Source organism: Panthera uncia, chromosome B1 (assembly GCF_023721935.1).
Source record: "Panthera uncia isolate 11264 chromosome B1, Puncia_PCG_1.0, whole genome shotgun sequence".
NCBI lineage: Eukaryota > Metazoa > Chordata > Mammalia > Carnivora > Felidae > Panthera > Panthera uncia.
Genome location: NC_064811.1, coordinates 60,464,044 through 60,482,514, shown reverse-complemented (window position 1 = coordinate 60,482,514; position 18,471 = coordinate 60,464,044). Strand labels below are relative to the sequence as shown.

The 18,471-nt window shown below is 41.5% G+C and overlaps 1 protein-coding gene across 1 annotated transcript in view; it reads left to right on the top strand.

Annotated features, from left to right (window-relative positions):
* SCARB2 (scavenger receptor class B member 2) overlaps window positions 1-18,471 on the top strand; it is a 74,267-nt gene that overhangs the window by 25,056 nt on the left and 30,740 nt on the right. The window contains exons 3-4 of the mRNA XM_049630670.1: window positions 11,169-11,316; window positions 12,394-12,582. Coding sequence (XP_049486627.1) covers window positions 11,169-11,316; window positions 12,394-12,582 — 337 coding nt within the window. The remainder of the gene's footprint in view (window positions 1-11,168; window positions 11,317-12,393; window positions 12,583-18,471) is intronic.

Below are 18,471 nucleotides of genomic sequence, written 5' to 3'. Positions count from 1 at the left end.
AGAGAGAGAGAGAGAGAGAGAGAGAGAGAGAGAGAGAGAGAGAGAGAAAGAGAATCCCAAGCAGGCTCTGTGCTGTCACAGCGCAGAGCCTGGTCAGGGGCTTGAACTCACGAACTGTGAGATCATGACCTGAGCCGAAGCCAAGAGTTGGACGCTTAACCCACTGAACCACCCAGGCACCCCCATGTTCCCATTTTAGAGGGACCAAGAATTACTCGTGAGAAAAGCTCAGGAACATCTTATAGGGGGGTTCGTAACCCAGGATCCACAGATTCCTAAGGGGTCCATGGATAGAATTCAAAGTGGTCTGTGACTTGGGTAGGAAAAAAATTATAATTTATTTTCACTAACCCCTCACTAAAATTTAGAATTTCCTTTGAGTATAAATGTAGGTGACAAACCACAGTGGCATAAGCAGTACCCATGGCTTCATCAGGAATGGAAACACAGATATTGTTGCGTCTCATGATAGCTGTTGCTCAAGATACCGTTCATTTTCATAAATACTTCAAAATTACAGTAATTGTTAGACTTGCTGCTGCATCTTATTTAAAGTATCAATAAAGAAGCATGGTATGTTACCATATCACAGATTTTTTAAATGATACCTGTATTTTCAGCAATTGGTTTCCTTTGTGATCCCGAGAATTTTGTTCTCCGTATGTAAAAACATTTATCTGAGAAAGGGTCGATAGACTTTACCAGACCGCCACAGGGAAGATCAAGAACCCTGAGAGCAGATCCAGTAGTTTGGAAGGCAGGTTGGTCACTCATTGATTGTTTCATATTTGCCCCTGAGTTTGCCTTCCTCTGGTTTTTCTCCCTGCCCTGGTTGCTCTTCCATTCCACTGCCGAGGTGATTTCCCAAAGGAAAGCCTGGCATTCCCTTCCCTTCCCTACTCAGTCAGGGTCCTAGTGACTCTTCTTGTATGAGGTATCAGGCCTGAGGAATCTGGCTCCTTGTATATGTCTAGCTTCTTTGTTGTGTTTAAATTTTAACTTAATGTTTGGGCACTCTCAACCTCCGATTTTATACTCTAACCAGAGCTGTCCAGCAGAAATTTACTATAGGCCACATAGGTAATAGAAAATTTTCTAGCAGTCACAATTTAAAAGGGTGAAATTAATTTTAATATTTCATTTACCCCAATGCGATCCCAAACAGTGTCATTTCAACATGTAATCAATATCCAGAATTATTAATGAGATCATTTATATTCTTTTCTTTCCCCCCATGTTAAGTCTTTGTAATGTGTAGCACATCTAATCTTGGACTAGCCACGTTTTGAGTGTGTAACAGCCACATGTGGCTGGAGGCTACCATATTGGACAGCACAGTTCTAACTATATTCCAGTTGTTTGTAAGTGCCCAGACACACTGCTGTGCCATTATGTGCAGTTCCCTCAGTCAAGAATGAATTCCCTACCATTTCTCTCAGCTCTTTGGTGCTGCTTCCTGAGACTATGGATGAGTTCTCCCTGGTATATGTGTCTGTTACAAAGTGACTAAATGCATTTTAACAATTGGTTACATATTTGTCTTTCTTCCCAATGTACTGAAAGCTCCAGGAGGGGCAGAAACCAAGTCTTTCATCTCAGAAAACCCCATGCCTGGTGAATATTTGTGAAACAAGGGAATGGAACATCCTCAGCCATGGCTTAAATCCTTAGGATGCAAGAGGAGAAATTGTTCAAATCCACAGAATGCAGGTAGCTCAGCTGGGACCACAGGACTTAATCATGGAAGCCCAGGAGGCAAGGATAGGTTCAAGAAAGAGGAACAGGGTCTTGGAAATGAATGGCTTGGTTTAGGAACAGATGCTCGCAGGTGCCGTGCAAACTGCTGGGTGTCCTTCTCAGGGTTGAGTGGGTCGTAAACTGGAGTTTGCAGAAAAACATGGCTTTTTAGTAGCACTTAGGGCTCTTCTAGTGAGCCTTTTGTAGTCATCTAATGGATCTGATTTCTATCACTTGTGATTTAATTATGCTATTGTTTACACAAGAAAGATAGAATACTCCAGTAACTCCTGCCCCAGTGCTTGATAGTTCCATGGGTTCCCTCCCAACTGAGTCACCTGCCTTGATTGTGTGCGAAGGGGCCTGGGGCAGGAAGGGGAAGGAAGGGGAAGGCACACTGGCCTCCAGTCCTGCAGGTGAGTGCGGAATGGTCTTGGTGGTGGGAAATGTCCCAGAAGAGGATGAGGGCAAGGCCACACTGAGCTGTGGAGGCCCTGAGTAATTTGACATACAGTTCACAGCGGCACATTTCCCCAGAGGTTCACTTATGGGTGACTCGAGAATATTCATGTTTTTGGAAAAAGATGATGCCAGTTCTGCGAAGTAGATAAAAACCAGTCAGTCTGGTTTAAGGAATGTAGTGCGTTATCTACATGGGTATAAAGCGTGGGTTGAGCAGCCCTGAAACAGACCTGTTAGCAAGGAGCTGATCTGCCTCATGGTTCTGTTGCTTACCGACATATTTGCCTAAAATGTGTATCCAGTGTATGATATTCATTGGCTTCTGCAGCCTTTTTGAGATTCTTTTCATTTTGTCAGGTTTATTTTTCTTTTTTGCCTACTAATGAACACATCGAAAATTAAAAAGAAAAATTAACTTGTCCAAAGTCTCTTTCAATGAACTTTCATATTTCTAAGACACACTTGCTAAATTTACAATATCCCGCTAAATATCTCCTATTTGAGTTTCTTGGTTTTGTGGTTTGGATTAATTTCTTTTTTAGGCTCATATTATTGCTTTAATAGTAAAGGAAGAGACATGAGGGATAAATATCTCATAAGTGTTGTTTTGTTTTTAGTTATTCCTTGACCATTAAGTAGTACTGGATTATAAAATAATCAATCTATACAATATCATATGCAGCATTACCTTTAAAAGCATAATCTGTATTTTATATTGTTGACCCTAAAAGTAAAACAACCAGTTATAAAATGGGTTTATTCAGGAATAGCAGAGGAATTGCAGTTCAGGACATGCAAGCTATAGCAAACCATAGGCAAGTCTTGAGTTCAAAACAGAGGAAAGTTACTTTATAGAGAAAAGTAAGAATTGGGAGGGGCTGTTTTGAAAGGACGTCCGTTGGAGGGAAAATGAGAGTTCAGGGTCATGATGGTTTCTTATTGCTGACTTGTATTTTCTTACTGACCGAGCTCATTGCTGGACAAGAAATATTTTTGGTTTCCGTCTGCTACCGAGGGCAATTTGGTAGGGTGTGTGAGCTCCCTCTTCTGGACTCCTGACTTTATTTTAAATTAGGTTACCTTTATTTGGTTTCACATTATTATAAAAATAACATATATAAGCAGTAAAGATAAACTTGAAAATGAAGTAAAGACAAACTGCTACCATCCATGTTTTCACTGTCTCAGAGATAACCAGTGCTTCTATGTTACTGGGTATCTTCTCAGCCATTTTTCCATGGGTGAGTTTTACTTTTACATGGTTATCAAATTCTATATACCTATGTATGATATGCATCAACATATACATAATATGTACATTCTACTCACTTAATATTACCTTATAGGTATTTCCCCATATTATGTCTTTGTCTTGTAAGTCAACCCAAGTCCATATGCCCAACATGCAGGAAAGCCAGTCACTGATACTTGGAATGTGCAGCAAGGAAAGGGTTTATCGGAGAGGCATCCAAATGAAGAGTCAAGGGGAGGGCAGGTCTCAAATCCCCCTCCCCAAAGGGTTGTGGTTGCATGTATTTAAGGATAAGGGGTCAGAACGTCATGGGGTATATACTTGAATAGAATATGCTGGTTGGAAATAGGGTGAAGGGAGGTGTCTTTCTTCCTTTTGGAGCATGTGTGCACATTCAGGAATTGTGTCTCCTCATTGGGATACATGTTCACTAAATGGCAGAGGAAGCATGGTAAGTGTGTGGAGGGGAGATCTTGGGGTGTGCCATCACAGAGGTTACTTTCGTTCATTCCTGATCCCTTTGGCCCAACCACAAGAATTCTTCCCCATTTCCTCCAATCTCAGCTACTCTTATTGGTAATGAGTCAACTTCTGCAAAACAAGCTCCTAAATCAATCTGATTTAACAGGGTTTCCTTAGAGTAGAACAGTCAAGCATTTGTTAACTCACCATGTTGGGTTCAGTCTTTACACAAAAACATTTTAATGATGGTAATCTTCAGGAGCTAGAGGGAATATATTATAGCACTTTACTTAACCATTTCCTTTGTCTTGGATGTGTAGATGAGCTCTCATTTCATCTTTTGGTTACCACATGGGTTGACTATTCTCCCCATGTTTGCCAGCAAATTGTATTTCCACACTCTTAGCTCTTATCTTTTGTCTGCTGCCTATCTGGGTTCCGGTGTGTTCATGCCACTTTTAATAATGATATTAACTCTTCGTCACATTTGTGGCAACTGTTTTTCTATTGTGTGCCTTTTTAATTTTTAAATTTATGTGTAGTCAAATCTATTTTCTGAACTTTGCTATCATTTCTGAGCTTAAAAAGTCCTGTTCCCTTCAAAGGTTTGATATTCAAGTCTATTTTCTTGTACTTCTCTTGTTTTACATTTAAATTCTTAGGAATCTGATCAGTTCCTTCCTTACAATTTAGCAAAGGTAGGAACTTTGTTTGAACTTTCTAATTGTGTCTTATTAGCCCTTTGGTTCTTTACTCATCTTCAAGACCAGCTATATACATTTTTTTTTAATATTAAAGAGCTGATAGAAAACTCAGAAATGCCAGGGTTATTGTCTCATTATAAGAGAATACTTATCTCTTTTTCTAAACCTGACTCAAGCTCTTCTCTGATATCACCTTTTTGTTTTTTCCAAGATAGAAACACAAGTGGCTTTAGATAAATTAGTTAAAAAAAAAAATCCTTGAACTGTTTGAAAGTAAGAAAAATAGAAAATGATCCCTCCTGCTCCCCACTTTCTTACCTTGATGTCCAGGTCCTTGTGAGTTTTAAATGCACATGGCAGTCCTGGGTGACTGGCCTGCACGAACCAGGTGGGTTGGGGTAACACTTCAAGGATGGGGGACCATTTCCATCTTTAGAAGTGAAGTTGTTTTCTGCACAGCCCCCAACAAATGCAGACTGTGTTCTCCCCGCTCACCTCCAGCTCTTTCTCAGAATTCTGCTTTTGGCTCTAGGTTTTTAATCTTTCACTTAGTTGACAGGGCAGTGGTAACAGGAACTTAAATACAGGAGCTGCTCAGTACTGCTGGGGATGGAAAATATTCTTCTGCCCTTCGAGGTTCTTCTAGCTGGTCTAAGAATTAAATTGACACAAGACAAAGATTATCAGGAGAGTAAAATTTAACTATGTACCTATGAGGGTGCGTGTAAGCATGAGATTCCAAAGACAGCCAGGCAAAATGAGGTATATATGTCATTCAGAACTAAGGAGAATCGGTTTTGAGTCTGGGACTTCAAGAGGAAGGAAAACAATTTGCAGGAAGATGAAAAAGAGTAAATTTTTGGTAAACAAATGTCTGCAGGGCCACTCAGAAACAATGGGAAATAGAGGACTCTGATCTAACAGGACTTGCCAGATTTCTCCCTGTCATGTCTAGTTCATATTCCAGTGTGAATCTGTGGTGATAGCTCTCTTCCAGGAGCAGGTTCTCTATCTAAATTCTTTTAGGCAGTCAGGGAAAGGTCAAAGCTTCTTCCTGAGTCATTTGGGCCTTGATTGTTTTCAGGGCAAAATAATCAGCATGCCAAAGTGGCACATCTGGAGGCAAGTGGTCCTGAACCCCGGTGGCACCCCTCCTTTGGGCAGCTTCCCCTCCGCTGCCCTTTCTTCCTTGGTAGGCACATCCACTCTGTGATTCACTTCTCCCGTGACACAGCTGTTCAGCTCAGCTGGCCCAGAGCTGCAGGCCGCTCTTTCTAAATCTCCTCTTGTAGTGTGTCCTCTTCCGCATGACCACAGTTTTGCTCACTTCTCCATGTAGGAAACACATCCAATGCATTCATGCTGTGCTGCCTGCCCTCGCTGTCTCTGCCTCTATTTGGAATTCCCCCCACTCTCCCACCTAGGGGAAGCCTCCCCCTTCCAGAACCAGCTCCCGCATGATGACAACCTCAGGACTCCCCTTCCGGTGCCCTCCTTCCCTCCTTTGGGTGTCTGGCTAGAGCCTCGGGTCCACTTCAGAGCACTTTCCACATGGGAGGTAACGTTGGAACAGCAGTCTTGTCCTCCCATGCTGTACCGTGGATTTCTTTGCAAACAGAAACCAGATCTTCACATCTCTCCATCGCAAGAGCTTCTTGTAAGCCCGCTTGAACTTGGTATTAGTAACTAATGCTTCCTAAGCACTCAGTATGTACCAGGCAGTATTCTAACCAGATTACAAGTTTATGTGGATTTAATGCTCCCAACAACCTTTTAAGGAAGGCATGTTTTTATCTCCATTTTACAGATGAGGAAACTGAGGCACAGAAGCAGTAAGTTCTAAGTCACAGAGCTAGTAACTGAGGAAGCCAAGGTTGAATGCACAGCCTGGCAGTCAGCTGTTTACCCATACTTCACCTGATGTGCTCAGTCACTGCTGACAGTAATTCTCAACAAAGAGCGGTGTATGAGTGAAGAACCCAATGGGTGAAAGATAAGGATTATATGACAGTATTGTATGTATCTAGTTTATACGACATCTCCCAAGAAATTAGATACTGCATAGATGTTAATTTTCCAGCTTATTGAAGGTATTCCTTTTGGTTTCCTTATCCTGGGCTATTATTTATCTTCTGTGATTGGTGAGATTATGTTTAATCGTTCAGGGGTTTAAAAACTTTTTTGTTTTATAAAGTAAGAACTCTGGGGGTGCCTGGGTGGCTCAGTTGTTTAAGTGTCTGACTCTTGATCTCAGCTCAGGTCATGATCTCACAGTTTGTGAATTCAGGCTCAGCATGGACAGTGTGGAGCCTGCTTGGGCTTCTGTCTTTCCCTCTCTCTGCCCCTTCCTTGCTCACTCTCTCTCTCTGTCTCTCTTCCTCTCGAAAACAAATAAATAAACAAACTGAAAGAAAAAAGTAAGAACTTTGTTTTAATGAAAAAATGTTTTTATATGAAATACCTCTAAATTCAATCTTGTATTTTCCTGCCTGATTAAATAGTTCATGGCATATAACTCAACCTTTGCTTAATGTCTAGCATCATCACTATGATTAAAAAATAGTAAGCCATCATATGAGTCTGTGATGTCCTGGGGCCTTCAACATTGATAAGATTTATTAGATCCACTAAATACCACGGATCGTATCAGGCACTTTCAAGTACAGTTCCTTAATTAATTGTCTAGGTCTAAGATTTGCTTTGCCATTTTTTTTTTTTAACCCTTGTTTCTATTTCTGGAAGTTTCTTCAGTCTTCTTGGACACTGTAGAGCAGTAATCGAGCACTTCTTGCTCTCAGTCTGCTGTTCAGCTGGAGACCACCCTGCTTCTAGATGACTATCGTTGATGAGCTGTGGGGGAGACTTGGGTAACCAGACTTGTTTGTATTATTATTATTAAAACCCCTCTCCTCGCACTGTGGCCTCCTTGTGGTTGCCAGAAGACAGGGGGCTTGGGAGGGGAAACATTTTGGGTTTCCTCCATCAGTTGCTATTTTGACAGGGAGGCACCCCCACCATCCCTTTCCTTGGCCTCTGCAGAGCAGGAGACCACTTCTGATAGCCAGTGGCACCGTGTTCCTTCAGTTAGAACACAGGCCATATGTCAGTCATGCCTCAGGGCGACTGGTGGCTGTGGGAAGTCATGTGGCTAGCTGTGAGTGACCTGACGTGGCCCCTTGGCGCCTGCCAAGGGAATGAAGTATTTTTATAGTTTGGTAATCCTTGCTTTGAACTTTTGAAATTTATTGAGAAAACAAGTCAAGTTATAGTGCTTCAAGTGATTGGAGCCTCCACGATCGATTTCCTTTTAAAACACTAGGTTCTTATGGGCTAAACGATAAAGAAAACACTTAAAAAGTCATCTCCAGAGTCAGTAAACACAAGCCAACGTAAGTGAAGCAGGCTTGGAATTATTCAGGCCTCTAGTTCATGACATCTGGGTTCAGTGAAAAAAACGTTAAAAGCCTTTAGCAAGGTTATCAGTTTTCATCATTAGTCAGAAAGCTTGGCAAAGTTGATCCCTGGGCTTCTGCACCTGGGTTGGGTCCCAGCTCTTGGCTCCTTGGCCTAGCTTTCTTTGAGGGCAAGTTTGAGGGCAAGTTGCTTTTCACCCTGGGGACACTTTTTCTATTTCTAGTTCCTTAGTGGTCAGCGAGGCCACCGCGGGGTCCTGGGCCGCAAATACCAAGAGCTATGCCTAGAAAAGGCTGTTCCCTTCACCCTCACTACAGGGAGGCTCTGGGACTCGCCAGTGGGGAGGGGTGCCCCTCTCTTCAGGCAGAAACCTTGGTGCAGGCAGGGGTTTGCCTTGAAATGTTACAAGCCAGACAAGCTATCTCTGGCTAATTTAAATGAAAGGAGATTTATTTGAAGGCTATAAAGTGGGTTACAGATTCCAAGGAGCAGCTGGGAAGACAGGACAGCTTTAAAGGTCCACATCACAGGAGTGCATGGCTCACCATGTGTGCACCACAGCAAGAGGAAGCCATCTTTCTACTGTGTTTTGCATCTTTTTTTTTAAGTTTATTTATTTTGAGGGATTGCCCCCCCCCACTGCCAGCACAGAGTCCAATGTGGGGCTCAAACCCACAAAACTGTGAGATCATGACCTGAGCCGAAACCAAGAGTTGGATGCTTAACCAACTGAGCCCTCTAGGCGCCCCAGATGTGTTTCACATCTTAAGGCTTTGTGCTCAGGATCAGAGGCCTAGGGAATGGAACTGGTCCAGCTTGGGTCCCACACCACCACCCAGTGCAGGAGAGGAAGGAAAACGGGGCTCCGAGCAGAAGAAAAGGAAATGAATGAGTGTCAGACAACCAGAGTCTGCAGGTTTCATTCTGTGGACATTTATGAAGCACCTGTTGAGGGAGGCCATGTGATACAGTGGAAGAGCACTGTGTGTGATTTAGAACTTAGCTTCAAATTCTGACTCTTCTGATGCCCATCTGTGCCCTTTGTTTCCACATCTCTAAAAGTGGAGCCAAAATACTTTCTCTGTCTGTACCACGAGCTTGCTGTAAGGACTGAATGGAATCAGATGAAATCGTGTGGTTAAACCCTTTGAGGAGCTACGCAGGGTCAGATATTTATCTATTGCGCATAGCTTCGTGCTTAATGATGAAGAGCAAAGATATCTGTTTTGATGCATATATGTGTATATGTTTGCTTGTTATTTACTTGTCTATTTTTATTTTAAATTCTGGAAAGTGAGGGATACAAGTTTCATTAGCTTGCTTGGAGTACCTGAAGCATCAAGAGAATTCCTTCGTAATCTAAATGATGTCACTAAGCAGTTTACAAAGACCTGGTACAGACAGCCACCTCCACCAGTGTTCAGAAAAGGCCGGTTGTGGTCAGGAAAGGCCTTGGGGGAGGTGGTGGGTAGCCTTTGTACCTTTGTCAGAATTATAAACTCTTATAGATTAGCCCTGTCCCATAGAAATACAGTGTGAATCACATATATAATTAAGATTTTTTTCCAGTAGCCACATCAAAAAAAAAAAAAAAAGCGAAAAAGAAACAGGTGTAATTAATCTGAGTATTTTTTATTTTACCCATTGTATTAAAGTACTATTATTTAGGGGCACCTGGGTGGCTCAGTCAGTTAAGCATCTGGCTCTTCATCCTGGCTCAAGTCAAGATCTCGCGGTTCCTGAGATTGAGCCTGATGTCAGGCTCTGCCCTGACAGCATAGAGCCTGCTTGGAGCTCTCTCTGTCCCTCTCTCTTTGCCCCTCCCAACGCTCTGTCTCTGTCTCTCTCTCTCTCAAAATTAAAGAAGTAAACTTAAAAAAATAAAAAATAAAAATAAATAAAATAGCATCATTTAAAAACAGGTAATGAATATCAAAAAATTAAGGAGATTATTTTACACTCCTTTTTTTGTGCTGTTTTTGAAATCTGATGTGTATTTTACCCTTACAACACATCTCAGTTTCGATAAGCCACAGTTCTACGGCTTAGCAGACACATGGCTACTGGGTCAGACAGCCTAGTCCTAAATAGAACAGGAAGAAGAAAAGGTAAGCAGCAGAGGGAGAGAAACAATAGACACAGGAATTTTGTGAACATCTACTATGAACCAGGCGGGGCCAGGACTAGCATAAACCATTGGATGAACAAAGTATCAGGTCCTGTTTTTATTTAGAAGTTTGACGGTTTGTTCATCGTGGATGTTTTTGCATTAATTTTGATTTTTCAAAATGCATTGCAATATGATTTACCTTCAGTACTGAGTGTTCTGGCACCTCTTTCATTCTGTACACAAGGCAAGTGCCTCACACCCTCCTTACCCTAGTGATGCCCTGGCTCCAGGCCCTTTCTGTGAGCTTTCTAATACCTCACCTGGGGGCATGAACCTGAACCAGACTGAACTGCATACCAAAAACAGGAGTGAACTCCTGTAATGTACTAAGTCTTGGGCACTTATTTTGTCAAATGAATTTTGAACTGAATTCAAGCTAGGAATAAAAAGGCTTTGGAAAAGAAATTGAAATTCAAACTGATCTATGAATTGAAAAATTTGAAAATATTTTGGGAGCAAACTGTCACTCCAGAGAGAGTTCAATGGCCTTGATTCCCTGGTCATGGTGACGCTTGACCATCGCATTTCCCAAATTGTAGGGGGAAAGAATGAAAAGGCCAGTGTGTTGAGAGGACTGTATCCCAGGACTTATTTCCTTCTTACATGCCAGCTTTAATCTCTAGTTGTTAAGGGATCAGTATCTGTAAGCTCTCTAGAAAATGATTATAGTGGAATGTCTTATTGAAAATAACGTCCATGCTAAAAGAAAGGTAAAGTATTGCGCTTTTTTTTTTTTTATGTTTATTTATTTTGAGAGAGCAAGTAGGGCTGGGGCAAAGAGAGAGGGAGAGGGAGACCCATCAGCACTGTCAGGGCAGAGCCCAATGCGGAGCTCAGTCCCATGAACCGTGAGATCATGACCTGAGCCGAAATCAAGATTGGATGCTCAACCAACTGAGCCACCCAGGGGCCTCTTGCTTTTTAAAGTGGTGCCTATTTTCAAACAGAATGTGTTTCTTTCTTTTAGGGAACTTCGAAGCAAAGCAGATATTCAATTTGGAGATAATGGAACAACAATATCTGCTGTTAACAACAAGGCCTATGTTTTTGAACGAAATCAATCTGTTGGAGATCCTAAAATTGACTTAATTAGAACGTTAAATATTCCTGCAGTGGTAAGTAGGCATTTTTAGTATCATTATTGTGGCTTGTAAGAGAAAGGAAAAAGCCAAGTTAAAGCTGTTATGGGTTTTACATTTAGGAGTTACTAAGTTATGTTAAAAATATACAGATGTAAAAATATAAGTATACTTTTTACAGTTTCCTTCCTGAAAGTTCATCTGAGACATTTTATTCTGAGGTTTCTCAAGCAAGATTTTTTCAAATGGTGACAAAATGTGAATTTTAGGATTTTCCCTCCCACAGTTTCTTGCTGTGTCTTGGGGATCAGCTCTTGTTCAAATAAACATGTCTCTAGGATTTGGGGGGCGGGGAGGGAAGGGAGTGGATAGCCAATAATTTTTTAAAGATTTATTTGCCCCTTGTTTTGGCTCAGAAAATCCAGCAACAGAATTTGCATACACTTATTAGTTTAGATTTCCATCTTTGATTTTTAAATTCTCAAAATATATACTGATATCCCCCCCACCCTTCCCAAATAGCAGAGACTGGGCTGCTCACAGCCTAGCGGGATTTCACTGTCTGTGTTATGACAATCCCATCCAAGAAAGACACATGAGACCCTGGAAACTCTCCTCTTCACCCACAGCAACCCCTCTGAGGCTCCCACTCTAACTACAGGGTGACAACAACATATGCAGCTGGACAGTCATGGTGGACTCAGGATGGAGAAAAAAGTATTAGATCCTATGTTTGGCCCTGCCCTGCTGCCTACTTGCGGGGGAGGGGGGAGGGCAATCTCTGGCTCCCATCAGAGGGGAAGTGGCGCCCCCTTGTGGCCAAAGATGCCAGTGTATTCACAAGCATTTTTCTCGTTGCATCTGCAGTGCAGGGAGAATTGGAGAGCTTGCAAGTGGGAACGCTACACTCACACTTACAAAATATAATACTGAGAAAGGAACAATAACTGCAGAGTCTCATTTGTGCACGTGTAGCCAAGGAGGAGCTCTCTGGCTGACTTTGCAGCTCTTCAGTCTTAACATTTACTTTTAAGTTTCCAGCCCTTTTTGCTGAAGGGGCCATAGGAGAGTGGGGTGGGAGCTCTGCCATCTGAACTTGCCTGTGTTTCTCAGACTGCCATGGAATGGGCCCAGCTCCGCTTCCTCCGGGAGCTCATCGAGGCCCTGCTGAAGGCCTATCAGCAGACGCTCTTTGTGACACACACCGTGGACGAACTGCTCTGGGGCTACAAAGATGAGATCCTGTCCCTCATCAGTGTTTTCAAACCGGAGATCTCACCCTATTTTGGCCTGTACTATGGGGTAAGTTGATCTTTCTTTTTAGATCCTTTTTTTTTTTTTTTTTTTTTTTTTTTTGAAGGAGCATGGATGCACAAGCGGGGAAGGAGCAGAGGGGGAGAAAAAGAATCTTAATTAGGTTCCATGCTCATCAGAGTCCCACATGGGGCTCAAGCCCACGACCTTCGGATTATAACCTGAGCTAAAATCAAGAGTCTGATGCTCAACCAACTAAGCCACCCAGGCGCTCATAGAGTCTCTTAATTCAGGTGATGAAGGGCGCTGCTAGCCAGATTTCATCTTCATTTTGAGTGTCTTCCAGGAAAAAAGACCAAAATTGCTTGGAATTCTAGATGTCTTGTAGAGTATGTGAAAAACAAGGAAGTGTTCTAGTTTTTAGGTGGGGGAAAAAACCCTTCTCCCACAATTTCAGCATGCCGCCAGCAGTGACTTTGAATGAGGGCAGCTATGAAAAATACAGAGTATGACTGTGCCATTAATCAGGTGCAGTCTTTCAAACTATCATAAATTTCAGTGATAGGTGCCAAGTCTTCATTGATGACCTAGGGGCTGAACCCATGCATCAGCCTGACAGAGACAAGAAACTAAGTAGGAACATGATAGTCCATTAGAGGTGGGAGCTACGTGTTAGATTTTCAGACATGTCATTCGTGAAAGAGGATGGATAATTTGAAACTCTGTGTCCCTCATCTATGATTTCTTATGCTTATAAGTGGAATTTTGTGTGGCTCCTTGCAGATTTTATTCACTTTGGCTTGAAATAAAAAATATATCAGCATTCAAGTATTTATTATTCAAACATATGTTATTGCTGTATGAGTTTCAAATGAACTAAAATTAAAAGCAATTTTAAAAATCCACATTCCCCTCTATCTGTCCCCCCTACCAAGAAACAAAAAACAGAAAGCACTTGAGTAAAATGGATAGTGGGAGGTTGCTAATGACAAACTTAAACTCAAGAAGAAAGTGTCAGGTTAAGGGTGGGGTCTGAGATTGTGATGAATTTCCTCACCTTTAAATCTGTTGTTATTCTCTGGTTCTCACTACTCAAGAATCTTACTCTTATCCTGTTATATCCTAGAGTGTTCCTCTAGAGCAGATGGTGATAATGCTGCCCTGTGCATTCAAGGGTATACAAAACTTAGAAGCCATTCAAACAAAATAGTAAAAAAAGTTCTTAACATTATGCAAGAGGCAGGGGTCCTGAAATAGGGTTCAACTCACCTTGAATCCTTCTCTCTAGGGGAGCAGAATTAATAGATGCTGTCTAGCAGATCCCATCTTGGGGTGCCTGCGTGGCTCAGTCAGTTAAGTGCCAACTTCAGCTCAGGTCATGATCTCTCAGTTCGTGAGTTTGAGCCCTGCATCGGGCTCTGCCAACAGCTCAGAGCCTGAAGCCTGATTCGGATTCTGTCTCCCTCCCTCTCTCTCTGCCCCTTCTACTGCCCCAGTCTCAAAAATAAATAAACATTTTAAAAAATTTTAGAAGATCCCATCTAAAAGGAGCCCAGCTTCCATAAAACCAGAGGAAGCACTGATTTCTTAAGCTGTGACTAGATATCCCTTCTAGAAAAAAATATCTGGTGAGTTTCCAACAGAGATACAACAAAGGTTACTTTAAGGCCCTTAGGGTCCAAGTGGTTTCTGTCTACCTGCAAGGTAGGTCCTGTTCCTAAAACCTCAGTATTTTTCAGGTAATTTTTTATTGTATAGCTTGCTCTTTGTCGTTGTTGTTTTTACATTACTGACTTCATCTGACTTCTTTTTAAAATGTAACCCACATTTATGGACTGGTTAACAAATTGGCATTTTTATTTTCCCAAAACAAGGTTGTATTCTTTTATGTGTTTATTTATTTATTAATTTATTCATCTCGCTGCCTTGCCCTTTGTCGCTCCTTGTAGACACCGTATCTCCACAAAGCTCTGTACCATCGCTCAGTTAGATTCGTACCTTGAGTGCATTTCCCACATCCAGGAATAGAGCATAAGACTTGGAATCCGAGTGCCTCGATTTATGTTCTGACTTTTTTCACTTAATAACTATGGGGCTATTTCTAAACCTCAGTTTCATCATGTGTAACTTGAGGCTAAAAGTATCCACACTTCAAAAATTGTTTTGAAAGGCTAAGTGAGAAGTCCATAAAAATGCTTCATAAACTCTAAATCACAGTACACATGTCAGGAACTGTTACTCCTTTTTCCCTTCATGACTGGCTCCCAAGATGACCCTGAATTAACATGACTGCTGTATCTTTTCCCTTTGGGAGCCAAACAGACTGTCTGCATGTGGTTGGTAAAAAGGCAGTGTTTCTGTTCAGTTTGTCCCATCTGCTCTGGTCAAATACTGATTCTTTAGCCAACGGCACAAAAGTTCACACTTGAGCTGTCATTCATTCAAAGACCAGGATAGGCTGAGGAAGTACCCTCCTTCCGAAAACCTTTCCTTAGTTCTGCTGGTGTCGTGCCAGCATCCCCCTCGGATGCCCCAGGCTTGCGTGCCTGCACCATCTGCTCCGCTACATGCAATGAAGAGAGAAACCTTGGTTAACGCGTTGAACGCTCTTCCTTCTAGTAGGAAACAGCCAAACAATTAATGGGGAGGGGCAGCGTGTGAGAATGAACAGGATGAGTGAATATAAAACATTGGCGCAGAGCTTTTGAGAAAAAGGGATCTGGTTAAATATCACATACTCTTACTTCATATTGCAGGGCCAATCAGCATATTTTTACCTACTGATATTAGGGCACTTCTGTTCTCCTCCACGTAAGAGAGTTCAAGCACCTCCCACTAAGTGTGGGTCTTGCGTGTATAAAATATATAGCTGTTAGAAAGTGTCTTTGAGAGGTCAGCCAGTCCAGCTGGTCCTTCGGTGGAGGGGGCGTGGGGTTTTGCTGACATCACACTAGTGGTGTGACTGTGGTAGTCCGTCTCAGAGCACCTCTCCGTCTCCTGCCATAATATGTTCCTTGTATCCAGCCCACATCCCTACCCTGATAACACAAAACCTATTTATTCCCGACTGTCCTCCAATAACAAAGGTTCCAGCAAGAGACAGGGAAGCATTCACATGCAGTGTCTGACTCTTGGGCAGAAAACAATTGGAGAGAACCCTTTCTGAATTACTGTGAAACATTTAAATGCTTAACTGCTTTGCTTAGGCTAGATCTGAGTTAAGGGGAGGAGTTCAGGAGATAACATCCCTTCATTTTTTAAATTGATGGTTTGGCTTTTTTTTAAATTTATTTATTTATTTTGAGAGAGAGAGAGAAAGAGAAAGCAGGAGAGGGGCAGAGAGAGAGGGAGAGAGAGAATATCAAGCAGGCTCTGCACTCTCAGTGCACTATCAGTGACATGGGGTTGGAACTCACGAACCGTGAGATCATGACCTGAGCAGAAATCAAGAGTTGGTTGCTTAACCAACTGAGCTACCGAAGGGCCTTGGTGGTTCAGCATTTTTTATGTGGAGTATTTGAATTTTTCTCTAAGTTGTTGTAATGTTCACATTGCTGCTCCTAAAGAGAAGTTCTTTCTCATATCTTTTTTAAAATTTTTCTTTTAATGTTTATTTATTTTTGAGACAGAGGGAGAGACAGAGTGCGAGTGGGGGAGAGGCAGAAAGAGAGGGAGACACAGAATCTGAAGCAGGCTCCAGGCTCTGAACTGTCAGCACAGAGCCCGATGCAGGGTGTGAACTCACAAATTGTGAGATAATGACCTGAGCCGAGGTCGGACGCTTAACCGACTGAGCCACCCAGGCAGCCCTTTGTCGTATCTTAAAGTCATGTAAAACTTCATGTGGGGAGCACCACATGACCATTATGGATGTGGTCCATATTGATATATCGATATAGTTGGCAAAATAATGTTAAGTGACAGAAAGAAGAACCAAAGAAGGCAAAAAACATGAGAAGAGAATTCACAAAGGGTATGAATGTTTTTTAAGGCAGAGAGCTGAATTATTTGAAAAAAAGCGTTCAAACTCAGTGCAAAAAAAGACAAGTCTTATACTTTTTTTGGGGGGGGGGTCATTCATCTAATTAACAAAGCTTAGCAAAAGTAACTTGGGGGATGTAAACTGATTTACCACACTATTTCCACCACTCTCCAGCTGGATGACCTTGAGCAACTTGATAATATGTATCAAAAGGCTTAAACATGTTCATGTTCTTTTCTCTAGTAATTTTACTTTTATGAGTCAGTGTAGAAAACAAAAATATTGACAAGGTTTTTAGGCATAAAGATACATAAACATTCACACAACATTATTTGCAGTAGCAAAAAATCAAAATTAAATATCCAACAATAAGAGAATAGTTAATTATTTCTACATAATGTTGAGGAGTCATTAAAGTATACCTATGAAGAACTTTTGGTAACATATAAAATATGCTAAGGAAAATGCACAATTTGTGTGTGTGTGTGTGTACATACACATACACATATATATGTATACAGGATATATATATATTCACACATATATGTACACATATATGTGTCCATGTATATATATATGTAAACATATATACATACATAATTGTGTTTATGTATAAAAATTGTGTGTATGTATATTACACATATATATCTTAGTTCTATAAACAAATCTTGTGTGGAAAAGATACTGAAAAGAAACATACCAAAATACAAATAGTATTTTCCATTGGTTAGGAAAATGATGAATAATTGACACCTTTTTATACATCTTTCTGTATTTTCTAATGAGAATTTATTACTTTTATACTCAGAAGAATGTATTACTTCTGTAATCAGAAGAGAAATCTATTTTATTATTTTTTTTAATGTTTATTATTTTGAGAGATAGACGGAGCACAAGTGGAGGAGGGGCAGAGAGGGAGACACAGAACCTGAAGCAGGCTCCAGGCTCTGAGCTGTTAGCACAGAGCCTGACGTGGGGCTCAAACTCACGGACCACAGGATCGTGACCTGAGCTGAAGTCAGATGCTTAACCGACTGAGCTACCCTGGCACCCTGAAAAACCTATTTTAAAAAGAAAATAGAACACAAGTACATTGCATCAACTTGTTATCCCAAAATGCATCTGTGTTAATACCCAAAAATATATCTGTGAAAAACCTCCAAAGATAGCCTAGAGCAATGAAAGTAAAACAGTCTTTGGTTATTTTATTATTCTTAGTTTGTCTACAAAGTGCCTGTCACATCATATGCATTTAATAATAAACATTAAAAAATGAAAACAATTATAATAATGGTATTAGAGTGGATGCACCACAAAGGCAGCAATTTGTGTCCATTTTGTTCACTGATATACAGTGCTAGATACATGGTAGGCATTCACTAAGTGGTTGCTAATAAATGAATGAGGCCCACAGCCTGGTAAGCAGATCGGCCCGTGGAGTGTAGGGTTACATAGCTGGGCTTCAGTCCTACCTAGCTCCACCATTTGCTGGCTGAGTGATCCGGACAAGTTATTTAACTCCTCCTTGCTTCAGATTTCTCATCTATAGAATGAGGGTAAAATGGTGCATGTCTGTATTAGTTTCCCGTTGCTGCTTTTACCCATGGCATAAATGTAGGGGCTTAAAACAGCACAAATATAATTATCATCTTCCAGTTCTAGATCTCAATAGCCATAAAATCAGGGTGTTGTCGGGGCTGTGTTCCTTCTGGAGGCTCTAAGGGAAAATCCACTTCCTTGAATTTCACAGCTTCTAGAGGCAGCCTGCCTTTTTTTGGCGGGCACCCCTTTCACCATTGCCAAACCAAAAGGGAAACATCTTCACAGTCTCTTTGTCTGACCTCTGCTTGTCATCACACCTACTGCTCTGACCTGGCCCCTTGCCTCTTTGAAAGAAAACTTGGAGTACCTGGGTCCACCCAGGTAATCCAGGACACTCTTGCCATCTCAAGATC